This window comes from Molothrus aeneus, chromosome 1 (assembly GCF_037042795.1).
Source record: "Molothrus aeneus isolate 106 chromosome 1, BPBGC_Maene_1.0, whole genome shotgun sequence".
Classification (NCBI taxonomy): Eukaryota; Metazoa; Chordata; class Aves; order Passeriformes; family Icteridae; genus Molothrus; species Molothrus aeneus.
The window spans coordinates 87,239,990-87,265,779 of NC_089646.1; the positions used below are offsets into that span (position 1 = coordinate 87,239,990).

The 25,790-nt window shown below is 36.7% G+C and overlaps 1 protein-coding gene across 1 annotated transcript in view; it reads right to left on the reverse strand.

Moving 5' to 3' along the window:
- TMEM245 (transmembrane protein 245) overlaps positions 1-25,790 on the reverse strand; it is a 79,388-nt gene that overhangs the window by 25,106 nt on the left and 28,492 nt on the right. Inside the window, exons 8-15 of the mRNA XM_066545339.1 lie at positions 25,671-25,694; positions 20,160-20,264; positions 18,755-18,837; positions 16,491-16,581; positions 15,590-15,688; positions 13,573-13,704; positions 6,725-6,847; positions 2,722-2,867 (exon numbers count right to left, since the gene is read on the reverse strand). Coding sequence (XP_066401436.1) covers positions 2,722-2,867; positions 6,725-6,847; positions 13,573-13,704; positions 15,590-15,688; positions 16,491-16,581; positions 18,755-18,837; positions 20,160-20,264; positions 25,671-25,694 — 803 coding nt within the window. The remainder of the gene's footprint in view (positions 1-2,721; positions 2,868-6,724; positions 6,848-13,572; positions 13,705-15,589; positions 15,689-16,490; positions 16,582-18,754; positions 18,838-20,159; positions 20,265-25,670; positions 25,695-25,790) is intronic.

Here is a 25,790-nt window from a genome sequence, read left to right on the forward strand (position 1 = left end):
TACAGCACATAAATCTATTTGTGTGCACAGAGAACTGCCACTGTATTTGCAAACTCACCATCAAAGGAGTTAGAAAAGTATTTATAAAATTTATAGCTATTTATAGTCTAGAAAATAAAAAACACAGCACAGTTCCAATGAGAGAAACTGATATGGGAAAAGGTCTTTGTTATAGAGCTTGCTGGGTAACATCTTTAAATTAAGGGATTTCAACAGAAACAAGTTGCCAATTGCCCTCCTCTTCTTTCCCCCTTGCTCTTTTCCTCTGAAATAAATGGCAAAGCACACAAGGGAACAGACTTCCTTTATTACATCTAAGTTTCCTAGCGCATTTCACAAACAGATTTTAAGTAAAAGAGCACAGAAGTGACTGGCAACATGGAGGATGATTATTCCTATGTCATTTGGTTTATGAGCAATAGAGAGATTAGATCTGTCTCTTGCCAGGAGGACCCCTGCCCTCTAGACAGGACTAGTTAGATGCTGTCTTAGCTTTGTGCACATGCCATGTCCTGGTGAAGAGTGGTGGGAGCTGGAACACAGTTCGTGATCTTTGAGATTCATTAATTAAATCTTTTTGGTCAACCTGAAAGCATGGACATTTTGAGGGTGAATGTATATTGTGTAATGCTATCATAATCTAATAATGAAAGCAAACTACAGATGTTTCACTATTTGATAATTCGTAACACAAATGGAGCCTCTTCCATCCTATCATCAATCACTAATATCCACTTTGCATGCCATTTGCAGATGACATGAAGAAGCCATTTTTATGTTCCTAACTCTGCAGCAACAACTCATCTCCGAAAAGAAAGAATAGTTGCTACTTAGAGACAAAAGAAAGGGCTTGAAGTAGCAATTGTTCTTCATATGACAACAGATTGGGCTTGCATAAATTAATGAGAAATTGTTACTACACTTACCATATTTATATACTGAAGATCACAATAAGTTTTGAGTGGAACGCAAGCTAACTGAGAATCATTAGGATACATTCTTGGGTACAACTGAGAAGTGAGGAACTTCCGAAAATCTCAGAAGATAAAGAATTCAAATAAGGCACCAAGTACAGGCTACTCCAATCAAATATGAGTGACTGATTCAGGCTACCTTAGTGAATACACAGACCGAGGTCCCTTGTGTATGACAAGCTGCTTCCCATTCCACATTGCCCAGATTCTCCAGACACCAGCTTTCTCTCCTCATATTTGCAGTTACTGATGCATGCTGGCTCTTTCCTACTCATTTTCCTGTGGCTTCTCTAAAATTATTTTCTTTCTTTCCTCCACTCCAATTCTGAGAAATACCTTGGGTCACCTGTGTCACATACCTGTAAACTTGTAACTGCATTTAATACAATCATCCTCACACTGCATCCATGCCCAGACAAACCATATTCTACTTTTCCACACTGTTCGCCTCTACCCTGGGCTAAAGAGAACAATTTGTGAGACTAATATCAGTTTCTAAATCCACTCACACTATTCAGAAAAGATAGAACTGAGATACTAACCATGTGATCAATGAAAACTCAATAGCAGTCACTCAAGAGAAAGGCTATTAACTTTTTGGCAGAATTCCAAATCTGTTGCTTTTTACCTGAATTGCCCCTTCATTTCAAATGACTACAGCAGTTAGCATTCTTGTTCAAGATCCTACACAATATAATACAAACTTGCCATTGTTAAAATGGCAAACATTTAGCAATGAGTTTGGAAAGCAGCTCTAATACCTCTCCAGTTTAAAGCCTACTCACGTACTGTATGTATGCACAAGATTATGCAGAAAGCAGTGGTGTTGCTTTGATACAGAATTCAGCAGAAAGTCTGTTCACTTTGCCCAGACCATCAACTTTTTTGAAAAAGTAAACTATGACTTAAACACCTTATTTAAAATCCAGTTTATTACATTACCAGTATATTAGTGTTTCAAGCTGCTAACAGGTGAAAGCTGATTATTTTATTAATCTGTGATGAATGAACTCTACTGCACCACCCCAAAAATAGCTTTACTGTGATATCTTTGTGAACCACATTTAAAAACATTAAAAAATTCTCCTTTAATTTCTAAAGTAGTTTATAGCCAACACACAAAAATGGTGACTCAGCAGGAAACACTGTGGATGCACTCTGTAGGTGCAGCACAGTAGTGTTCCAACTGTGATAAGGACAGCGCTCCCCTGGTGTTCCCTTTGATGTAATTTGCTTTATGGAGATCATGAACTAGATTTCTTTCAGGTGAAACTGAACTGGAAAATATTCTCCAGAAGCATATCTAATGCATTCCAGGTACAAATGGGTACTTATTCTCCAATATTAGACAAAATACCTCAAACTAAATAATTCTGAAATGTGTACAGCACTGACGTCAGGTCCTCCATTTCTACTGTTTTACTGCATGCATCTGCTCCTACTGAGCTGTACCAGCTGTTACTGCCAACACAACTCCAAACACTGCTTCCTGATGACTTAGGGATGTCATGGATGTAGCAGTTTTACAAAACACTACTATTCATAACAAGGCAGACCTTTGAAAATTGTTAGCAAAGTCCAATCAAATTAACAATCAAAGGGGAAAAAAATCATCAATTCTAGGTTTTTAAAAGCATTTTTGCGACTCATCTTTGAAACACAAGCTGTTGCAACTGTTAATTATTTGCAGCTGAACATCAAATTTAAAGCAGAAATTTAAACAAAGGGCAAGAAATCAGCAATTTACCTTATTGCTTCCTCCACAGATTGGCCAACTATATTTGAGGAGGGACCTGGCTGAGACAAAGGTGTCAGGCTTATCACCCATTTTACTGGCTTATAATACTCATCACTGGAGCTTAACAGGTAGAACAGCGTGGTCAGAAAAATCACCTGCAAAACAAATTGAAGTTTTAAATTACAAGGAAAAAATACAGCATTAGAGTATGCAGCTATGCTTCAGATATTGAATTTTACTGAAAAGGAAGAAGATACTCTTCCACAAGCTTGGATTTAGAAAAACAGAGTTGAAAGAATTATTTACTCCCTTGCTCCAAAAAGGACTTAACATTTACAGCTAGACATTATAAAACTTCCGTCTCTGTTCAGCTTCTTTCCAAAGTCACATCTAGACCAAACAACTAGAGCGCTGATAAACATTACAGTTGTGGGGCTCTTTGGTTCTTTTTCAGCATGTTTAATCAAAAAATTTCAGCATGTTGCAGATCAAAAAATTGCTGAATAGTTACATCTATTCTCCAAACAAGCAAACAAAACTGCCAAATAAATTTGGGCTGTCTCAAGAGTCATTATGCAGCTGGGTATCAGATATGAATTACACAAAAATTCAGAACCATAAATTTTATGTTAAGCTGGCAATCCTAAGTGAATATTCCTCCTGTGAGTTTGATGATGAGTCTCAGCAGAAGTGATGGCAGTTCCACTGCTTCAGTTAAAAGAAAAGAAATTATTATCAGATTGGATTAGCTTCCTCTATGTTGCAGTCAACTATGTTTCTCTTATCTTCCTGTTAGTGGGCTCAGCAATTTCTTGGGTAAGAATGAATCACAGAACTGTGTCTATCTTGAAACAGAATACCTCAAACAAGAAAAACCCATTCTGTATTCTCCAAACGTAAACTATAGCTTATATTTGCTTTATGTACACGACTCAGATATTTTTTCTTTCCTCCCAAGATTAGAAAGAATTCTTTTACTTTCCTTGTTTCCAACCTACTTGTATTCTAGAATAAACCACATCTTAATCTTTTCTTTATGAGCCAAACAGCCTGATCTCCATAAGTCTCTTACTTTCAAGCATTTTATCCAGTTTGCAGACACCTCATGCTCTTTTCCTTCACTGCCTCTGAAGATGCTCAGAAAACAAAATGCAAACAGCATTGCAATATTTCATTACCGATCTCAAAATGACATCTGTCTCTGCTCCTAATTTCTTTATACTCAGTAAAATGCTACTACCATTTTCCTCCTACTCTGCCCTCCCAAACTTAAACTTGAAAGTCACATTCAACTATTAACCTCTAATGACCCCCCCGTCCAAATTGCCATGTATTGGTTTAGGCTATATTCCATCTCCCCAGGTGTTTAATTTCTGCCTTGGGAGATAAACCAATCTAGCTAATAAAACAAGTTCTTATATTAGCAGATTTTAATAGCATGCTGTTAACACTAATTTTGAGCTTAAAAAAATAATAACAATAATTAAGCCTTGCTTTAATGAGAGATAATCTAGCGCCAGTAGCAGTATCATCTATGTTTTGCTACAGCTTCAAGTAAGAGAATCTTAAATCACACTTTAACATCTCTTGTAATTCTGAAATTATGGCTATTTTTCTTCCTTGATGGGCTCTGCCATTTCTAAGCTACTATATTTCCTGATTTCAGTAGAAAATTCTATACTGAAGCAGCAGGCACCCAGATGATGTTGTGTCTTCCTTCCACTGAGAAGATCCTTCTGCACTTGCAGTTTTCAACACAGAGAGCAGCATATTGCCCTAAGCACAGTAACTATAATGTCTGCTTATCCTGACTGTTCTTCCCCAGCGTTTACAGAAGAAACTTGCTTTCTTAAGGAGACACAAGATAGATATAGCCACCTGAAGAGTGAAAGCCAAAGCGAGGGCTGGGAATGAACAGCAGTGGAATAAAATAGCAATGAGCTAAACTACAAGACAGAAAAACTTACAAATCCTACTCAATTTCTGCTAAAAGAAGATGGATCTAACTACAGCACCACACAAAATTAATTCTGGAATTTTGGAGTATCTGCCTTTTAGGAAATTAATGCATTTCCTTTAGCACAGTAGACAGTAGAAATGCAAAAAAGAACCCAGAGTCACAGAATGTAATAATGTATAATCAAATGGCTTGCTGACTCTTCCAACAAGTAGAATAACCTCAACACTACATTCAGCAGCAAAAGATATATACTGTTTTAGAGCAACTGGAGGCTAAAAGCTTTCAGACCTATTGTACAGGATATCTGAGGTACCTAAATTGTTTCCTAAGCAACAATTCAAGATCCTGCTGATGACTATGAGAAAGAATTTACCAAAGACAAAACAGTATGACCTTTCCATAGTTAAACAATTGATGGATTACTACTTCACACTGTAGAATTTGTCCTGTAGCGGAAAACATTAAATACTATAAGTTGACGAGGGATAGACTGAATTCAAGGAGAAAACTCTGGGTAAACACCCTCTACCAAAATGATAATTCAGCATTTCCACAGGTATCAAGAAACACACAACCTAATTGTTTGTGCATCAGGTCCATTGATTCAGTAAATATTTTTGTATCTACTTTTTATACTCAATTTTCTGCTGAAAAGGTTCAGGGTTTTTGTTTGTTGGGAGGTTTTTGCTTGTTTTGGGTTTTCTGGTTGTTTGTTTAGTTGTATGTTTAACAGCATCCAAAATCTGTGCATTCCCTGCAAGACTGTAGATGCCCATCAGCCAAATGGAGCTTTTTCTCTTCCAATCTTAGTAACAGAATATGAGCAGAGTGAGTGAGTGTGTGCACATGTGAGTACACGCATGTGCATAATTCTACATCCACGTGCACATGTGTGCAGACAGGAACTTGTATTCAGAAGTGAAATACAAGTGACACTTCTGTAACTCATGATCAGTTTTCAAAAGTCTGCTGAAAATCTGAACACAATCTTACTGGATTGTGGATGGATGTGCTACACAGATTGACATTCCTACTTAATTTTTTGATGGAAGATTATTTTCCAAAATTGAGCTTTTGAACGAAGTGTCCATTATTTCCATGTTTTAAGGAACAAATTTTTAAACCTAAAATAAAATTCAGTATTTTAATTTCTATTCAAGATAGCTAAAACTGGATTGAAATGTAATCAGTAGAAAAGCTAACCACTTTGAGCATTATCTTGTTGGAAAACCTAAGTTAGTGTGTGCCACCCCAAACTAGTAAAAACTTTTCTGTGGCAACTAGAAAACCTGAAAAATGAAAAAATAAAAGTACAGTTCAAGCATCTAACCATTAAAAGAATTCCAACACAGCAAGATCCCAACTACCTCTGCTAAACCAGCTGACTGCAGAAGTGCCCCAGCAAGAGGCAGAATGCTGCTGGCAGACAAAAAGTCAGGATCATGCATCAAAGCAACAGCACGCAATGAACTTGATGTAAGTGATTAGGCATCTAAAGATAAATTTTGTATCCGAGCCTGAATGCCTTGAAATCACTGGCAATTATTTCCCAAGCTTGCAATTTTTGTATACTAACATTTTGGACACAGTTTTAAACATGCCATCTTGGGTGAAGTTGTGGACTAAGGAAGAAATAAAATGGTCTCATGCAATCTATTTTTATGGAAGACAACTAGAGACAAAATTAGTGATTTCCCTGGAAAAAATTTTTCCATCTCCTGAATGCAATGGCTTGTACAGGGATATGCCATAAGATTTCAGCAGTTATGTAGGACATCACAAGCTACAGCTTAGTACCTTCAAAGCCTAAACCAAGAATTTCCCACTAACAAAACAGTGAAGAGACAGGAAGACTTACTACCTCCTAATCTTGCCCTCTGTCGAGAATGCCCCCAAACAGATAGAAAATTGGCAAAAGCTTACAGAATTTTGGTATTAGATAAGTTTAGAAGAGGTTTTCAATGCTTTAGGTCTGAATTTTCATTGTTACAGTATGTGCAATTAGGTTACTCCAGTAAAATGGACCATGTAAATCAATGACACACTACTTACCACTGAAAGCACAAAATTGAGAAGAGCTGTCCCACTGTGGAAGAGGATTGTCACTAATGCTGTAACCGTAGTAAACAAGAGGCTCACATTGCGACTCATCACTATCCACAGAGACTCCAGGATCTGAAAAAGGAGAGAGAAGACAGATTTAGACACTGGATGCTATTAGCAAGGACAGAGAATTACTTGCTAAGTGATTAATCTCCATCAAGCTAAACAAAGATATCTTAAAAAAAAATCATCTTCCCTCACTCCTGTACTACAGCAGGTTCTATCAAGCAAAAATGTCCACTTTACCAAAGGTAAGTTTCTACGTAGCTGATTATAATATTTTGGAATTTTTCTCTCAGTAATCAAAATTATTTCATTATGTGAAATTGAAAAAAAAATAGATGTGGTGACACTTCTTTACTCTGATTAACATTCCTGCCAAGCAGATCTTGTCTTGGGAGAAAATATTCACCTTTTCAAAAGCAGAAATGTTAAGACATGAAGAACAAGGAGTAACATCACAAGGCAGAAATAAATATGATGCTCCCAATCAAATAATAAAATTACTACTTCAATATATTTGTTCTTAAAAGCTTTCATGGTAATGAAATGCATGTTTTTAGTAATACCCGCAGAGAAATGCAACAGTTGTGACTTTCAGTAAGGCTACATGAGTTAATCAAGTAATTATTAAAAACTAACAACTACTAGTCTTGGTTTAACAGATAGCAATTAGACCAAATTAAAACAAAACCATTCAACCAACACCCCCTAAAACCAAGAAACCTTTCCTCAGCAGTCAGCAATTGTAGAGCAGACAAAGGAGCATAAGCCATGTGATCACCTCTCCTTTAGAAGTGAGTGAATCATATTAAACATAATTTATTAAGCATGAACTTGAGAGGGAATAAGTGCTGGAGGAAATGACAGGGAATTACAACACAGAAAGACCTACTTAGTTCATGCTTCCTACTCTTTAATGGGAATTATGAATGTTAAAGCTCATCTTTTGTACAGATTTTATTAGTGTCTCTTGAGAATTCAAGTGAGGTTAGAAGTGAAGAGGACACTGCTGAAAAATGTTCTCCCACTGGCACCTATCCCCTTTGCTTCTTCTATTGACTACAAATTCATTCTGAGGGTGTAGCAGTGCTACAAATTCATGCAGCCCCATGGTAACATTATCATGTGCACATTATGTTAGGAGGACTGTAGACACACAGGACAGTGAATTCTGAGGGAGGGAATGGTTTGTAGCTAAAGCAGAGGCCTTCCAGTTGGCATTCAGGAAGGATAGTGCAATCATTGTTAATAGCAGGCCTCAAGTTGTATGCAAGGTTCCCCTCCCAGATATTTAAGCTTGTTACTAGAACTTGGTGTGTGAACAGGAGCTTCTGTGCCACAGGTCTTCTGTTACAATGTGGAGCTTAATCACAGAACAGCAGCAAAGGCCTTGAAAATAGGGACATAGGTTGAAAACAAAGGTCCCTGAAACAGGAGTCAAAGCAGTGCTTTGAGTAAGAAGGTATTGAAGATGCACAACTCTGAGCTAGGAAGATTGCTCTTCCTTCAAGAAAATGAGGTAGGAACTAAGAAAGAGGGGAAAAACTACAATAGGCTAACAACAGGACAAGGCAGCTGTCATGACCTGGAAAAGTAATACTTTTCCCATGTATCAGAGCACACAGTCCAGGGCAGAGGCCAAGGGGCAGGAGCTGTCTGGAATAAGAACACCTTATGAAAGGACAAGCTCCTTAATCTGAGGGAAGACGACATCCATTAAGTTCCAGCTCTGCATACCAAAAAGCTCTTCAGCCAGCTCATTTACACTCCTGTGACTCAGCCCATTAAGCACAGTCTATTGGTGACAACTACACCACCATATTGATGGTTTTTTAGCCTCACAGCTAATGTAGGACTTGATTGTTAAGGACTGACCACTTTCAATACACAATGATAATGATTAGAAAACCATAGGCATGAAGTATGTGGTTAATGAAAAGTGGTCTAGTAAAGTTTTGCTCTAAAGAGTAAAACTACTTGATTTAACAGCCTTCTAACTAGTAATCACAGCAACTGTTAAAACCCTCACTTGCAACACATAAGCTGAGCTGTTACCAGTGAGAGATTACAAGGAGAGGAGCTTGTTCCATCTGCCAGAGGAGAGCACAGAATTGGTGGGACTGTGAGAGTTTTCAAAATAGGATGTTTCTCCAGTATAGGCAGGATTTATTGAACACTTTCCCTAGAAGCTTAAGCCTGAGGGCTGATAACCAGGAGTATACAACTGCAGGTAGTTTGAATGTAGGTATCAGTTTGTTCCATTAACATCAGGGATGGCTGGAATGGCTCTCCTACATGAACATCTTTGTATTGTGGAGTCATTGATTGGAACTGTTGAACCAATTATCACCAGCATCTGCTTTAGAGTAAGGGTAGATAGTGCTTTTCTACAGCTTTGGTATGTCTTAGGAAAGCAACTGCATCTTTTAGGACTCTAACTTTTAGTCTCCAACTACTGAGTATTCCTTGTTACTCATATGTATCATTAAAATTTCAAGATACAAGCTTTTCATTGCTAAGGTGAGAAGACAGACATAGCAGACACTAATGATTACTAAATACAGTGTCAGAAAGTGCTCAAATACTTCCCTACAACTCACAAAATCAAATTACACGCAGCTGCATCTAAGAGTTCAGAACACTGATTCCCAGAGCCTACTGCAGCTGAGTTGATGAGGTCACCTACTACACATGAAGAATTGCTACCACCTTGCCAGCTGAGTTCTCCAAAACACAACAAAGTGTGACTATGTATGCAACAATGTTACATTACTTTTAGTTACTTTTTTCCTATTAAATAACAGAAAACCACAGCTCTTTCCCCAAACCACTGCTCAGTAAGCAGCTGTAAGGGATCAGTGTTTAAAAGAGCTACAAAGCTGTACAGAATTCAGGACTCTCTTACACATCACACTGTGCCACCATCAGCATCAGTTACTCTGCCTTTCCAATCTATAACAGGCAAGAAAGAAAAATTGCACACAATATTCTCCGGCATCCAGAGTGTCCTCTTGGCCACTTTTAAACTGGTCAACACCCGAAAATGAGGGTTAAAAGGCATTTGATCAAAACAGTAATTTACTGAGAACTTCAAGTCAGCAAACTTCTGGAAGCCAGATAAAAATGTACCTAACTCAATTCTGTATAAAGGGAATAAAACTGGATACAAAGATTGAAAAAACCCCAACATGCTAGTTGATACATTACTGAAAATGGACTGAATTAACTATAAACTTATGAGATTACTTGAAGAAACTACTGGAGCCAGAGAAAAATATTAGGATGTGTAGTAACTCAGTGAAATATTTGAGGAGCTGACTTGATTTAAAATGCACAGATCAGTCATGCTAAAAGCACGGGAAGGGAAACCTAACTAAGCTGAAGCTTGCTGTGAATATCTCTGTGCAAGGTCTTCAGTCTTCCTGTCTGGGAGATCTCTGAATGAGATACCACCTGCTGGTGAAAGGATGAGTATTCTTGTGCAAGGAGCCAAAAGATCAAATTAAGAAGACATTAGCAATGTCTCATGTAACATCAAGGGAGCTCTGAGTCATCATTCACAGATTTAGCCAGCAGCAATTTACTTTCTCAATGCTACAAGCATACAAGAAATGGAGAAAAAGGGTTATGAATGGAAAAACAGATGAGTGAAGAAAGAATGAGTCTTTTTTATTTTTCAGAAATTAAATCTTAATAGTCCAGCTCCATGCTGCCTATTTCATCCATCTGATTAACTACCTTGGAGTGGAGTATGGGGTGCAAAATACAAGACAAAGTGAGGCTCGACTCTTGCTCTCTCTGCCAAGAATGAGATGAAATAAACCTCACTTCAGAAACACAGCACTGATTATATTATGCTGGTTTTTAACACTACTGCTCCTAATACTGGAAAAAGGCAGCAGTGCTGCTAACACCAAGGCTTTTAGAGGAAAAAAAAAATAAACAAACTGATGACTTGGAAAAGCTTATCTTCATATTAAATCTTCAGGCAATTTACATGTTTATATAGTAAATTACTTCAAAATAATTAAGGTCTGTCTACATCAAACGACAGCTAAGCATAACTGCTATAATGAACAGCACATTTTGAGGGGGGTACAGAAATCTTCCAAGCTTTACCTGATACTCAAAGTTGCAAAGTTGCATCGATGCATGTTGTTACAAATTAAATGAACACCAGCAATTCCCCAGCACACCTACATCAGTAATTTAATTACATGCCTTCAACTCTAAAATGAAAATTTCTTCCATTACAGGCAAAGCCTGAAGTGAAGCACTAGCATCTGTCTTCTCTTAACATTTTTCTTACAGCAAACACTCCTCCTATTAAGGAGGAAATACACTTCCTTTGACTTCCATCAATGGAAAAGAGCTTATCTGCTTGTGGCTGTAATATGACATTGTCAAATAGCTGTATTTTCAGAAAAACTATCATCTGTTCTACTCTGAAATACTTCAGAAAGACAAGGGGATAGCAAAACAGTTATTTTTGGTAAACTCCATCTATGCATAAATATTTGTTACATGCAAGTAGTGTAATCACACACATTTATTCTTTTCCAAAAGTGGAGGAAATCTCATTAGAGCTTTGTATCTGCTTCTTTACACAGTTCTTTACAGCTATCTCATTGTCTTTAAATTATCTGTATGTTAAAAAAACCTGTCAACACAGCTTTGGGACTGTACTGTGTCTTGCTATATTCTTAAGAGCTGCAAGCCAACATTGATTTCAAGTGTTCAGCTTTACTCTTCCCACAAACAACAAACTCAACCGAAAAATAAAAAGATAGAACAGTTTGGGTTGGAAGGGACCTTAAAGATCATCTGGTCCCAATCCCCCTGCCATAGGCAGGGTCACCTTTCCTTAGACCAGGTTGCTCAAAGCCCCATCTAATCTCGTCTAAATCCCACTTAAAGTTCCATAAAATATGGAAAAAGCAAACAAACAAAAAACACAAACTAAAGAATCTAAGCAACAGAAAAATTAAATCCCCAGAACATACACTCCCAGAAGCACTCCTGTAATTTAAAGTATTAACTCTTCCCAATTCAGTATGTCATTCTAATAACCCATTGTTCCACTTCAGAATACCAGGAGAAAGGTTTTCATGCTCTGCTAAGAACATAAATCCTGAATACAATAAGGCTGCTATGTATCTTAGGCTAGGTAAGAAACTTGCTTAAACATACCAGACTTAAGCAAAAGCTATTCTTATTTTAATAATCCCCAAATTTAATGACCTAAACAAGAACAGAGACTGTATTTTCATCAATTTTAATTAAAAACATTAGCATGAGTAATATTTATGCAATGCACTGTAGATGAGCAAGCCAGGAAAGAAAATGCTGCCCAGTAAGGATGTGAAATCAGGATTTAGAGCTTTATACTAAGCTGACTGGTATACAGTCTGCCATTAAGGACATGAGTACATGGAGAAAAAAGACAGGTGTTTCCCCACTGCTGATGAGTAATGAGTTCCCGGAAATAAACAGGAAAGCAAGTCATATGCTGGCATTTTTTTCTTGAACTTTTAAACCAGGTTTAGAAGTAAAGCAAGCATGTTAGCTAGATGAAAATTTTAATGTTAATGTTTTTCATTCTTAAATATTTATTCTCTTTACACTTTTCTTTGCCTCTCTCTAGCCTGCTAAGACTACTGAAGCACATTTTACATCATGGTTTCTGAGCACTGTGCAGCAATGCTGCAAATGACACACTCTTATCAAGTAGTTTCTCCTCCTTCTGTGCCTCTTGCCTAGTAGGAAACTCCACATTGATTTTAAATCACGATGTGCTGTGCATTTTTAAAACCTTTGCCTCAAGCATGCATGACCAACTTTGAGAAAGTACCAAAGAATTTCATAATTAACTGAAAAAAGGTTTACTGCAATAATGTTTCTCTCAACTCTTCCTTGTCTCACATCTTCTTCTATGGTAGAAGCTGTAACAATTTAAGAAGCAATTGGGGGAGGACAGAAAAAGCACACATGCCTATCAGTCTAAACCAAGGACTGCTTGGAGGCAAATACTAGCTTTAACTACATCCACAGATCTGCTATAGTGCCAGATAGGTATAAATAATAGTCTTACAAAATTTAAGATAATGTAATGACAACAGCTCAAGGCAAGGATGACCCATATTGGGGATTGATTCTATGTATTAAGCATTTAGGATTCAACATGATTTTTTTAGTGAAACACCTTAATTTGGATTGCTTTCAATGGTTCCTCTTTTTCTCCTCATAAGGTGAAATGTTTTTATTCAGGAATTCACACTGTATAAAATATCAATTTCATTCTCCACAGAACTTTCATAAAAGAAAAAAATAAGCTGCTTTAAACTCCACAAATAATAGTAATTTGAGGTAAAAAACCGAAAATATCATCCCTCCACTTTTTTTGCTTGGTTTTGTTTTCACAACCTCTAAGTCAATAGCTTCTCCGGTTATAACTGAATTGTTTTCTTCTTTAAAGAGAAAAGACTACATAAAATAATGCACTGAAAATCAGCTTGCAGGTGACACAGGTAACAATATGACTTAGGAATAGATGGAGGAAGCTGGTATCCATGAAGATGCTGAAAGCACAAGAGCTTATCATAAACATTTCTGTTTGTTTTACAGCTATATCTTAAATAGGTTTGCAACAATTGCTTAGGTAATTCTAAATAACACTAACAGTGTTTCCATAATTTTCCATTTACTTGAATCCATAACCTTAGTGGTACTCCAAGGAGAAATTTCTATCAGTTAAAAATTAGACCAATTTCATAGTAAGTGCAAAGCATACGTACCGAGAGAAACGTTTCGATGTTATCGTGAACAAACGATGCAACATCTTGCCAGTCCAGAATATCTCCAAGCCAGCTGTTCTGACGGTTTATGTGCCACTTGTGTCCTTTGTGTCTTCCAGAATGTGTTACATTCTTAAAAACAAAGAAAATAGACATTTGAATAAAATTTAGAGATATGAGAAAGACAAAAGCTAATGCTTTAGACTGGTGTTTTCTTAATGAGGAATAGATCCAACATGCATCTAAATGCTTAGAGCTGCTTTAACTGGCATCCCCTAAAATACCTGGAAGTCCTCTGTACACTGGAAAAATTAAAATCTGACAGAAAACTGTAGTTAATTATCCCATTTAATTACGTATGTGTATGTTGTATTGATTCACCTCAGTTAAAAGTTAACTTTACTGCTTGACTGATACAATGGTATCTGTTTTGCTCTTAATGAAAGCACGTAAGAAAGAGGTAATGATTTCAATTATTGCCTACATAATTTATTGTTTGCAACATACAAGTTTTCCCAGCACAGCCCACCAAGAAAAACGCAAGCAGAAGTCCAAGCAGCTAGTTTTCTCACTATTAGTTTCTACCTCTCCAGAGGAAATGTTCAATCACACAAAACCTAAAATCTAAACTGGATGCAGGAGGATTTCTTCTGACTACCGACCTTTGTAACTGCAACACAACAGGACGTGGCCATAAAAACAATAGCTAAATCCTTAAGTGCCTCCTCCCTAATTATGATGCCGCTATTGCCCAGTGAATAATACCCGATTTTCATCTTGAATGCCACAGGCTGGGACTGTGACAAGTGTTTCAGAGAAGGATGTCAAAATTCCCTGCAAGCAAGCTTAAGCAAACTTGCTGACTAAAACATCCTAGTCTTTAATAAAGAAGACTTCTCAAGTTCTTAACTCTGATTTTTACAATAAGCATCCCACTAGTTGTTAAATTTTTTTGCACACTTTTAGCCTTAGCAACCTGCATGCAAAATGGCAGTATCTTTTTTTGCCACACATGGCAAATAACATTCCAAGTGCAGTCCCTGCACTGATTTATCTAAGAGTATTACATTTTCTGCTCATTACCAATTCTCTCTAGATGCACTGTTACACTTTGTGATGTACTATTAGCAACCCTCTATAACAATCCACTGCCAACACAGAGATCTTTCTTCTGAGCTAGCAATTTATTTAGAGTAGAAACATATGAGCAGTCAAAAATCTCCCTCGAATAGGCCTTCTGTATTTGTAAATATTTGTATTTCTGTGTAGAGCCTTATCACTTGTTCATCTAGTTCTACCAAACTAGATGGTTCATTCTAGTTATACCAAAACTGTTATTTCTTTAGTGCAGAGATCTTCTTGGAACTTTAGAGGTACTTGAAGAATAACTGCATAAAGAAAAGTGTTAATGTAATTGCAATCATTTAAATGTACAGAAGTATTTCAGGAATATGACTTCTGGATTTGATATTTCCATTGCACAACGGCTAATGAATTGCTCTTTCCTTTAAACTGCAGACAGCATTGGCAGCATAACAATGATTTAACTCTTAGGGACTTTTCAGGATTCAGTGTACAGAACACATTATAAGATGGCTGCAAAAATGCATTGTAAGAAACTTAATGAGAGGGCAATTACTTTCTCACAATTTCAAATTAAAGTTACTCAAATCATGCAGAAGACCAGTTGCCTTTTCCCAAGACCTCAACAACCCGAATAATCAGCAGAAAGTACTAAACTATGAAATACTAATTATAAAAAGTGAGAAAACTATAAAATGGCACACACAAAAACACACTTTACTACTTGAATGTAGGACACAGCTCTGGCTATACTAAAGCTGTGACTCAAGAACGATGTGTCTTACACACTTGAAGCTTTTACCTTCTTTTTACTGACCTTTACTCAACCTTCCAACTTTCTGCTAATCTCTTCCTCAGAAATGCATACTTGGCATAATTACATCAGAGTACTAAGTGATAGTTTACATGAATACCATTTAAATGAGTTACCCACCTTCACAAACCAAGAGTGATAAAGCCTGTCCCAGAGCTCCAGCACTTGTTTTTCAATCACAGCAGTGTTATTTACTTTTTCTCCTAAAATCTTATGGAGCTAAAACACATAAAAATCTATTATTATACAGGACAGAACAAAGCAGCATCCACTGATGAACTTCATGCTTGATGAATAACGTAAGATTGTCTGTAAAGGCAAATTTCAAACCCAAGTTATTAAAAAATTAGTATCAGCATGAAATAAGACACTTCAGATAAAATAGTTCACAATTCAAAGACTTTGTTAAAAACATTCTGCTGCACTGAGGACTTCTTTCTGCACTGCAAAACATATGCTGTCTCTAAAATCCTTAATCCAAAGCAAATCATATCTTTGGAGGAAATATTTCAAATAATTTGAGATGTGTGCTAGACATCAAATATATGAGTAAGAATCTTGGCAAATTCTTCTGAAGAAGAATATAGCTTAGCTACACAAATTATGATTTAAAAAATATCCAGTGTACCACACCCAGCCCACACAGAAATTAGGGGAGAGGGAGGGGCAGTGGTCGGAACAGAAGGTTACAAGGTCTCTAATACAACAGCCAAAGTCAGTTTAAAAAAAATTACTTAATTTTATTTGATCCATTTTCAGTGGGAATCACTACAATGATGACAGATTCTTCAGTTCTTAAAAATAAACTAATCCCTAAACAGAAAAAGACTACTGAAATCACTCCCACTCTTCCTTCAAAAGTCCCAAACCAGGGTGGAAAGAATAGATTTGTCAACAAAATGGTTAAACACATGGAAAAGAACTACTGACAAATGTATTTTAATTTCTTGTTACTTTTATGAAATACAAGAAATGAAAGCAAAAACCAAAGAATCTGAGCTTTCTGACAGCTCACTCTTACCTTGTGTGTGATCCATTCTCGGCCATACTGGTATACGTTGTTGGCTGCAGAATTGAGCGCCTTCTGAATGACCTGGGCTTCTGGGAGCCAGCTGAGGGGGGTGGATTTTGAAGAGGGAAAACAAAGTTAACTGTTAGACATTATATCCACTTCCTTACACTCAAAACACATTACAAATTAACATTCTGAAACAACAAATCATTATGGTTAAATACATATAAAATTACCACAACTCAAATGTTTCCTTCTACATATTAAGGAATAAATTTTCCCATAAGCAAAGCAGAATTAAATCTAGGGCATGCCATTGCATTTAAAATCCTCCAAGGTTCCTGAGACCTTAATTAATTTGATATCTCAACCTTTTCAGAAGAGATCTATTCTTCAATCTCTATGTGTCTACTCATACAATATTATTTTTTTTCCCAGAGTTTCCTGAAAATATCGTATGAAGCAGTCTCATCTAGCTGCAAATACAACCTTTTGAAATTACAAGCTGAATGTAAATTGTAATTTATAATTGTAAATTGTTAAGATAGTTTCCATGAAAAAGCAACCAGCTGACAAAAGGTCTGGACATCAGTTATTTCTAAGTCCTCACCAAACCACCTGCTTGTGAATTTCTTCAGGGATTCACATCACTTTCAAGCAATGTACCCTACTGAGTTGACAGCATTTTACCACTTGTGAATACAGGCCACAAAATCTCTGCTTTCACTTTCTTTTTACATCTTGATTCAATGGCACTTGTTGGGAGCCCTTCCAAAACAAAATGAAAGCATTCAGGAAACAGAAATACTCTATTTGTTCACCTGACTAAAGATCAACATGGAAGCTCCTCTGTCTGTATAATGCTTCAGAAATGTTCCAGATTGGAATTCCAAGATATTTCAGTCACTCACCTCTAAACATAAAAACGAGCATCGAGCTCTGAAAGCTGGTAAAGCTTCGTGGATTTGGCAAGAGGTATTCTTAATGAACTAAAATATAGTGTTATGGATACTTCAAATTTTAATGCAAACTAAATGCAAACTTCTCTAGTTTAAAAAGTTATACTAGAATTCTGCAAATTATTTAACTAGTAGAATTCTGCAAATTATTTAACTAGTACTCCACTAGTTTCATTATGTAATCAAGTTTCTGACAGTCAAATTTCCATCTCCATTAGTCCCACTTACTTCCATCTTACAGCAAAACAGAAAGGCCAAACAGCACAAGACATGCCATGAAGGAATAAAACCAAGTGTTTTAAGTGCTTTCTGTTCTCATGATTGTGATTACTTTACTAGTGCTAAAGCATGTATTACTACAGTGGGTATTAACAATATCCCTTTAGTTCTGTTTTTGAAAAACTGCTTTGCTCTTATAATACAGCATCTGCTTTCTTTCAATCTTCTTAAACCAGCATTGCTTTTATTTAGAATGTGCCCTTGAGTCAACCATGCTTATTCTGGAGAGATCTTTTTTTTTGCTGTCATTAAATTGGTATCTCACATTTGCCCAATGTCTGTTTAGCTGAATTGGAATGAGAGCCACCTGGAACATCCCCCCCCCTAAAATCACACTTTTCAGTCTCACCTATTTCCCCTCTGATATTCATGCAATGACTCCTTTGCTCACCAGTGTGCCCATGTTTTCCTCTAGATGCATTTCTCTCAAAAACATCTCTCTCCCTTACTACTTGTCTTGGTGCTTACTTTAGTCATTACACAGACCAAACCTTACAAACTCCCCACTGCACACATTACTCTTAACAGGAATGGCCCTGCCCAACTGAGTCACAGCAAACTCCCTCCATCCACCCCTGAACTCTTCTTCAGTTCATTCCAGGAACAATGTCTTCAACTCCTATCCCTTCAAATGCACTCCACATCCATCTCTCTACATTTAAAAATAATTTACCTCTATCTTGAAACTTTCTAGACTATTCTTTGCCAGCACTTCTCTTTCATAGTAAAAAAGGACAAAATTCATCCTCTGCACTATACAAGTTTCTTCTCCACCACTGCAGTTAGGAAAGTTCATGGAGTCATCCTTCACCCCTAAAACCCAACCAGTCCTCAAATGAGATAGCACACTGACAGTCCTCCGGAGTGACGCACAAACATCTCTGCTGTCTGAGAGTTTAGCTTCTACATCTGCCTGTGAGAGATACCCACATTTCTGTTCACCTAGGGGATTTTTTAAATTAAAAACTATGCATACGAGCACCTGGAAGCTTGTTCATCCACCCTATACTATTCGCTTAACTTCAGCATTCTTACTTTGCCCACTCTGGGTGACTGGCTACTGTCTCATTGATCAAGCTGCTTGTGACTTGAATCATGTGAACACTCTCTTGATGTACCTAAATTAAAGACAGAGAGGAGAAATGTTATGCAATACAAACTACAACTCTTCCTACATTCACAAAGAATTCTTTTTTGGGGGGGAGGGGAGTGAGTGGTGGAAGAGGAAGGAGGACGGGGAGGAGGGGGAAGGTGAGAGGGGATGCAGTGACCAGTTTGTACATTTAAAAAAATAATTTTTCCAGTGCAAACAACCCACTAGGAAGAAAGAAGTTCCATTAACACAAGAAACACCTAGTCAATACAATAATAAATTCTGCTAACTAATAATAGCAAATGGAAATTGAAACCTTATCCCACCAGGGGAAAAAAAATCCAAAAATAACAGCAGTACTGTCAAGAGAAGTACTAAAATACAAAGCAAAGTTTCAGATACAACTTTTTAAGCCATGGACCAAAGAAGTGTAAAAATTAATGAATACTTAGCTCTAACATGACCAATGCTGCTATGAAGTGCCTAACTAAATAAATTCTTCAGCAAGAATGATAAAATACACCTTTTATAAATATCTTAATACTCCTTCTGTGAATGTAAGGGAGCTTTAGGCAGGAATGTTTGCACAACTTCAAAAGTCTTTAATTTTAAGTACTCAACATTACCTACGCCTACATTTTGGAAAAAGGAGATTGACATCAGAACCCATTGATCTTTGTTCCATAACTGTATTCAAGTCAAACATTCAATCTCCATTGACCATTTCAAGTATGAACACAGCTCCATTAAGGAAAAAGGGAAAAAAAGTACATGAGTGACCTCTTCTGGTGAGCAAAAAAAAAAAACCCACCCAAACTCAACCATAAACCAAACATCAATTTCAGAAAATACCTGATCATGAATCTCAGTACATTTAACTCAGAAAAGGATACCATGAGGTTATTACAGGCAATTACACAAAAAATTGACAAAAACACCTTAATTATTTTGCAAATGTTTCTGATGTGAGGTAAATTAAAGAGAAAAAAAATCTAAGTGGTTCTTCTGTTGACAAGTGAAGTGTCAACAGGGTGCAAAACAAATCTGTACCTGTAATACATAAGCTAGTAATTCTTTTACTAGAATAAATTTTGTAATTACAAATGTCTATATATTAGCCTTATCATATAGGTATAAAACATAGACATACAAAGAAATAGAACCATTGAGGTTTTTATATATTTTTGTATATTTTATAGTCTTGGAATGGTGACAAGTTCAAGTACAGAGAATTAGTTCCTAAACATTTAGAAAAATTCTTTAAGTTATACAATCTCGTATAAGTATCAGTAACCTTCATCAGCAATGAAAATGAGCTTTATAATTGTATTTTTTAGCACACTGTACCTTTGCAGTAAGGAGAAGAGCTAGCAGAAGGGTTCCTATCACCAGCACGAATATTATGAAAATGCTGATTATTTTATCTAGCATTTTCTCCAGCCACACGATAATCTGTGCAGAAAAAAAAAACCAACAAATTATAGCACATGAATCAATCTTTAATGAAAGCAATGCTGTATGCTATGCAACAGTATTGTTATTTTTATTTACAATCACAGTACAAAATCAGGCTCTAATCAAACAGCATTTATGCCCAAGCTTGGAAATGAACAATTAACAAGCAATGTTAGCATGATTAAGGTCATGGTATGACATGTGATTTTGCAAAAAACATGTACACATTACCACACAACACAGCAAGCTCTCTGCAAAGCAAGCAATAATTCAACAATTACTTACTAGACCTAGAGAAGTACCTAAAGAAGACATTCATGTCAACTAGAACCCAGAAATTTGTCTTTGTTTCTTGTCCTTCAGCAACCTGGAAACTTACAGATATTGTCTGCACAGGACTTCAAAGCTATCAAGGTATACTTTAAAGCACAACCATAACTTTCAGATTTGAATAGCTAAGAGCCATCTAAATGACAAATGAGGTATTTTTGCAAGTAATAAAATTTTTAAAGCTGCCTTATCACCTTCTGAACTGAAATGAGACAGGTGGGGTTCTGCATTATTGAATATCAGGCCAATTATTCAGTACCAACTATTTCTATCCACTTCCAGTCTCAGGAGGATGCTCAGCATTAAGCATGCATCAGCTAAACTGACTGATACAGGAAACAGGCACATTTGTTGCTCTGTCAGTTCACAAAAGGCCCATTCTATACATGTCCATAAGCAAATAGTAATACCACATTTGAGTAGAGAAATTCTGCTAATGTCACTCAAAACAATCAAACTGCTCAGTCACATGACTTTGCAGAGTGCTCTGGAACACAGCAAGCTGAGCTTCATCTCGTACACAAACTGATTGTTTACATAAAAAGCTGTGAAAGCACATGCAAGCATGATCAAATACATTTTTCTAGCTCCTATGGTTCAAATACCAGATCTATTTCTATTCCATTTAGCATTACTACAGGAAAAAGCAACAGCACAATTGTAAAATTTGTGATTCACAAGAACTGAGGTCAAAGCGTCAGTTGTGTAGTAAGCAAAAGTACTTCAAGTCCAAGTCGTATATTCAATGATTAAGTTGGTAACTTTTTAGTTAGAGATCTTATAACACTACTAACATGCATGCTAATGGTTTACATTAGTTCTTTCTGTATTATTTACCCTATCCCTACAAATGAAATTGACCCTGGAACAACAAACTTCTCAGACTGCTCTGTGATGACTGAACTGGTCAAAACTGAAGTCAGATCTCCTATTTGACAAAAGCAAGGATTTTTTGTGTGTGTGTTCATCCAGTAGTATCTGAGCAGTTCATATACATCAAGTAATTATTTTTCAATTTCAAATTTTTACAACCAGCTCCTTGTTTGATCTAAATTAACAAGTTCTTGTAACAAAGTCTGTACTACATTAAGAACTGCAGAAACGAACTCAGAAAACACAAGGAAGTGTGAAAAGTCTTTTGTCTTAGGTATTTTTAACCAAAGTCTGGTTTTCAGCATTGCTAACAGATTTCAGCCATCAGAAATGCATTGCCAGTGCTGGAGGGAAGTGACCTGCCTGCAGCAGTACTACAGCTCTGAAAAACTTTGAGCAGCCCCTGCACAGGGCATATATATAGGGGTTACCTCTTTGGAAATAAGACTGAAATGAGATTTGCTGTATCCTTCCAAGCCTCATGTACATCTAGTGATTATGCAAGAGAAGCAAGAAATGACAGTCCTTGTTTCAAAGAACACAAATAAAAAAATATCACCAAGAAAACACCACTGGATAGGCAGGGGAAGAAAATTTTATAGCATGGACTTCAAAATGAAGCTATTAAAAATTAAAACTGCCCTCATCATTTCGAAGTTCAAATTACTATTTACTTTCTAAGTCAGAGTTTAAAGAAATCCAGTAGTCCTACAAATAGTACTTTAATCAGATTTACTGCAGCTATGTAATTGAAAGTACTGTCAGAGATTTCAAAAAATGCTAGGCTCAATTATTGTGTGAGGGGTATTCAATAGGTGAAATCTCAGTGGAGGTGAGGCTGAATGCTTTAGATGTTTTGCCACGTAGCAACTAATGGAAGGGCAAGCTCCAAAGGACCAGGATGAGGATTCTCTCCGAGATGGCACAAGGTATCTTTCCCAGACACTCATACTGACAGTTCAAATATGCCTGGACTGCCATTAAGGTGCAGCTGCAGCACATGTGAATCCTGGATTACCTTTAATCTAGTTAGCAAAGACATGGCAGCACTGATGATGTACTGGTACCAGCAGCAGCCTCAGCCATGCCAGCCCACCTTGTCTCTATTTACTTGGGCAGGTAGCCTAAGGAAGCCTGATGAAAGCCAGCTTTGGCAAGCCTACAGGTACTGCAATTACATCTCTCAACACAGACTTAAGGGGATCCAAGTTATCTAAGTGGTACAGATACATCACAGCAGAAGACTGAATTGGACTGAGTATTGTACAAGTAAAAGCAGATGGACATTGTCTTAAGGTTATATTTATTCTTTTTTTTTCTTCTATTAAAACATACTTTCTTCCCCTACATCAACCCACAACACTTCCTTAGCAATCCCTCACCTTTTCACACTCCTGTTAAATAATGCATAGGTGCAGAAGAGCTACTCACTGCAGGGAAGCTGCACTGTTAAATGCCTGTGTGGTTGTATTTATCACTGAATCAGGTCCAGACTTCACTCTTACCCCAACCCTGCCAGACCTCCCTTTACACCCTTCCTGTAAACCATGGGCATGCACACAGAGACAAACATGTACTGACTAAACACACTCATTAGCCAGAGGTCATGAAGTTTTATATTCGGTTCCAAGCCTCTAATCCAAAGGTTAGTCAACAGCAGAAAGCTGAGGCTGCCACAGCATCTGAGATTATGCAAAGGTAAAGGAAAGCTAGGCTCCTAAGCTACAGAAGGTCAACTTGTAAAACCAAATTGAAATATTACTGATTTGTGATAGAGTGTTCACAAAAAAGCTGTCTTTAACTGTCAGAGTTTTGAACGGAAAGGTTATCAAGGTTTTTATTTTAATTTAGCTCACAGAAAAAAGGTATTTAATGACTGAGTTACGTTTTATTAGAAAGCTCCTCAATAATTTGCAAGTACTCCCTCTTTCAATTTTTGGATGAAGACACAGAACCATATTACGCTAAGCTGTAACAGAACTACAGTCCATACATAAAAATCAGAAATCTTACTATCTAGACAGGTTCTCCATGTTTTGCAGTATGATACATCATCTATGAATTAATATTTGCAGGTTTCATACTGCATAGCCTTTGGGGCAGTAGTTTTTCTAGTATGTTTAATTTACTACATTACCCAAACAGTAAAGCACACCTAGGCATCTACTTCATATTTGATTAAATCTATATTAAAAAAATTACCAACATGGACTTTTATTTTTTCTGTAAACAGCTCCACTATTTATGAGGATTTTTTCCCAAGACATTCCTTAGACTTCTCATTTCCCTTTTCTTAGTTAATATTTGAAGATACCATCTCATTAATATCATCTGCAGAGAATAAGGGGAAGTCTGTAACCAGAACACATCCCAAGGTTATGGTGAAATGACTCAGCTGAGTAGTTAAGCTAGGAAATGTAGAGAACAGTCTGTGTGAGGTCTCAAGTCTACCTACACCAGTATTCCTGCAGAAGCAGCAGAAGAATTTAGCAATTCCTTCTAAAGACTCCTGACATAGACAATGTTATTAAGAACAAATTATGCCAGACTGACTGAATCTATTCTATATTTTGGGCTATATATACCACAAACAGGAATCAAAGTAGTCATATCACTAGTAGTCATAATCAACCATCATTTCAAACTCTACCATATCCATATGACTTTAAATTTCCTGTTGGATTATCAGAAATTTATGTCTGTGGTCTCTGACATATGTCCCTTCAAAGACAGGCGAAAAAGGAATCACCTTTAACTGCAGCCAGTGTTCTGTTCTTCAAAAATCCCCTCTTTTTTCTGCCTCTAGTAGAGTGTGACATTTTTCCAAAACTTTTTTTAAAAATCACCAAAACACTACACACAACAAAATTAACCCACCGGTTGCACATTTTTTCACTTTTTTAAAAATCTTGCTTATAATACTATTATTGTATGTTCATTCACAGAAGTCAACGCTGTATGTAATACTATCAGGATTTCAGGATATCTACTTATGAAACTGTAAAGTAAACCAACAGTTTTCAAAGATAACTCCAAGGAACTAAAAAAACATGCTCTGTTAAGAAATTATATCCACAGGTTTTTGCCAAATAATGTGAATTTCTAAACTAAAAATGAAATCCATACATTTTTAGCATTTAAAGCTATTACAGTTAAATTGGTTTTGCAACCTACCAGTATTAAGGAAAAAAATCCCACATCTATCTACTCATGAATTTTCAATAAAAATGACAAATGACAGAAAACAAGCAGTTGAGACTACACTTTCTCTTGTGGGTCACCAAACTCAGCTCTTTACCTGAACTCTGCTAGCAAACCATTATCTAATTAAAAAAAAAATTATGACAGGTTATGGTTGCACATATTTACTAACCACAAGTCACTCACATAAGATAAAGATTTCATAGTTGGGAAATAAAAATGTGATTTTAAAACAGGAGAAATACAGTCAAGGGCAAAAGAACATTAAAAATGCCCCTCTTCATGGACAATTATAACTAAATCATGAAAACATATCACACTGTTTTAAAAGCCACACAATAGGAAAAAAAAATTTAGCTATACCAACTACCTAATTTTTTGTTTTAAACTAGCTTTTTTCTTTGCTTCAGACTGGTTAAGATTCAGCAGTTCTGAGGCCATGCAAAGTCACATTTTGTATACATTCACTCCTGGTACATGAGGTACTGCAACAGTAAAAGACTGACAGCACTCAGTGAAACCAGCCCATGCATCATTTGCAAGCACCTACAGAACTACAACTGTGCTTCACAGCCTCACCACTCCTCTGGTAATTTGGTTAACTGATGCTTTCCCTGAGCAGAGAACAGCTCTCCAGACTGGGAGAGAACCGGTTTCGTTAGGTGTACAAGTGGGGACCAGGCAGGGATCAACTATTCTTAAATAAAAGTGCCCCTAAATCACTCTAACCCTTGAAATACTAATGCAATACTCTGCTGTGCTAAACATTTAACTGTGTGTATTTCTACTGGAGTAGAAGAGATCAGACAGAATTATATGACCTTCAGTAGCTTATACCAAGAGCTGGAAAAGAGGCATTTGAGAGAGAAATCTATATGAAGCAAGGCATGTTAAGGAGTGTTCATGCTGCAAAATAAAAAAAAAAAAATTATAAAAAAATCAAACTCCCCAAAACCACAGAATCCATTAGCTGGAATCATAATTTTTCTGTTTATTTACCTTCTTATTAAGCCAGTGCCACAGCTTGTCAGTGGCAGGCGGAGATGGAAGAAAAGGGAAAAAAACACAACACAGTGGAAAATTATTGAAAAATGCAGTAATAGGGTAAAAAAGCAATGA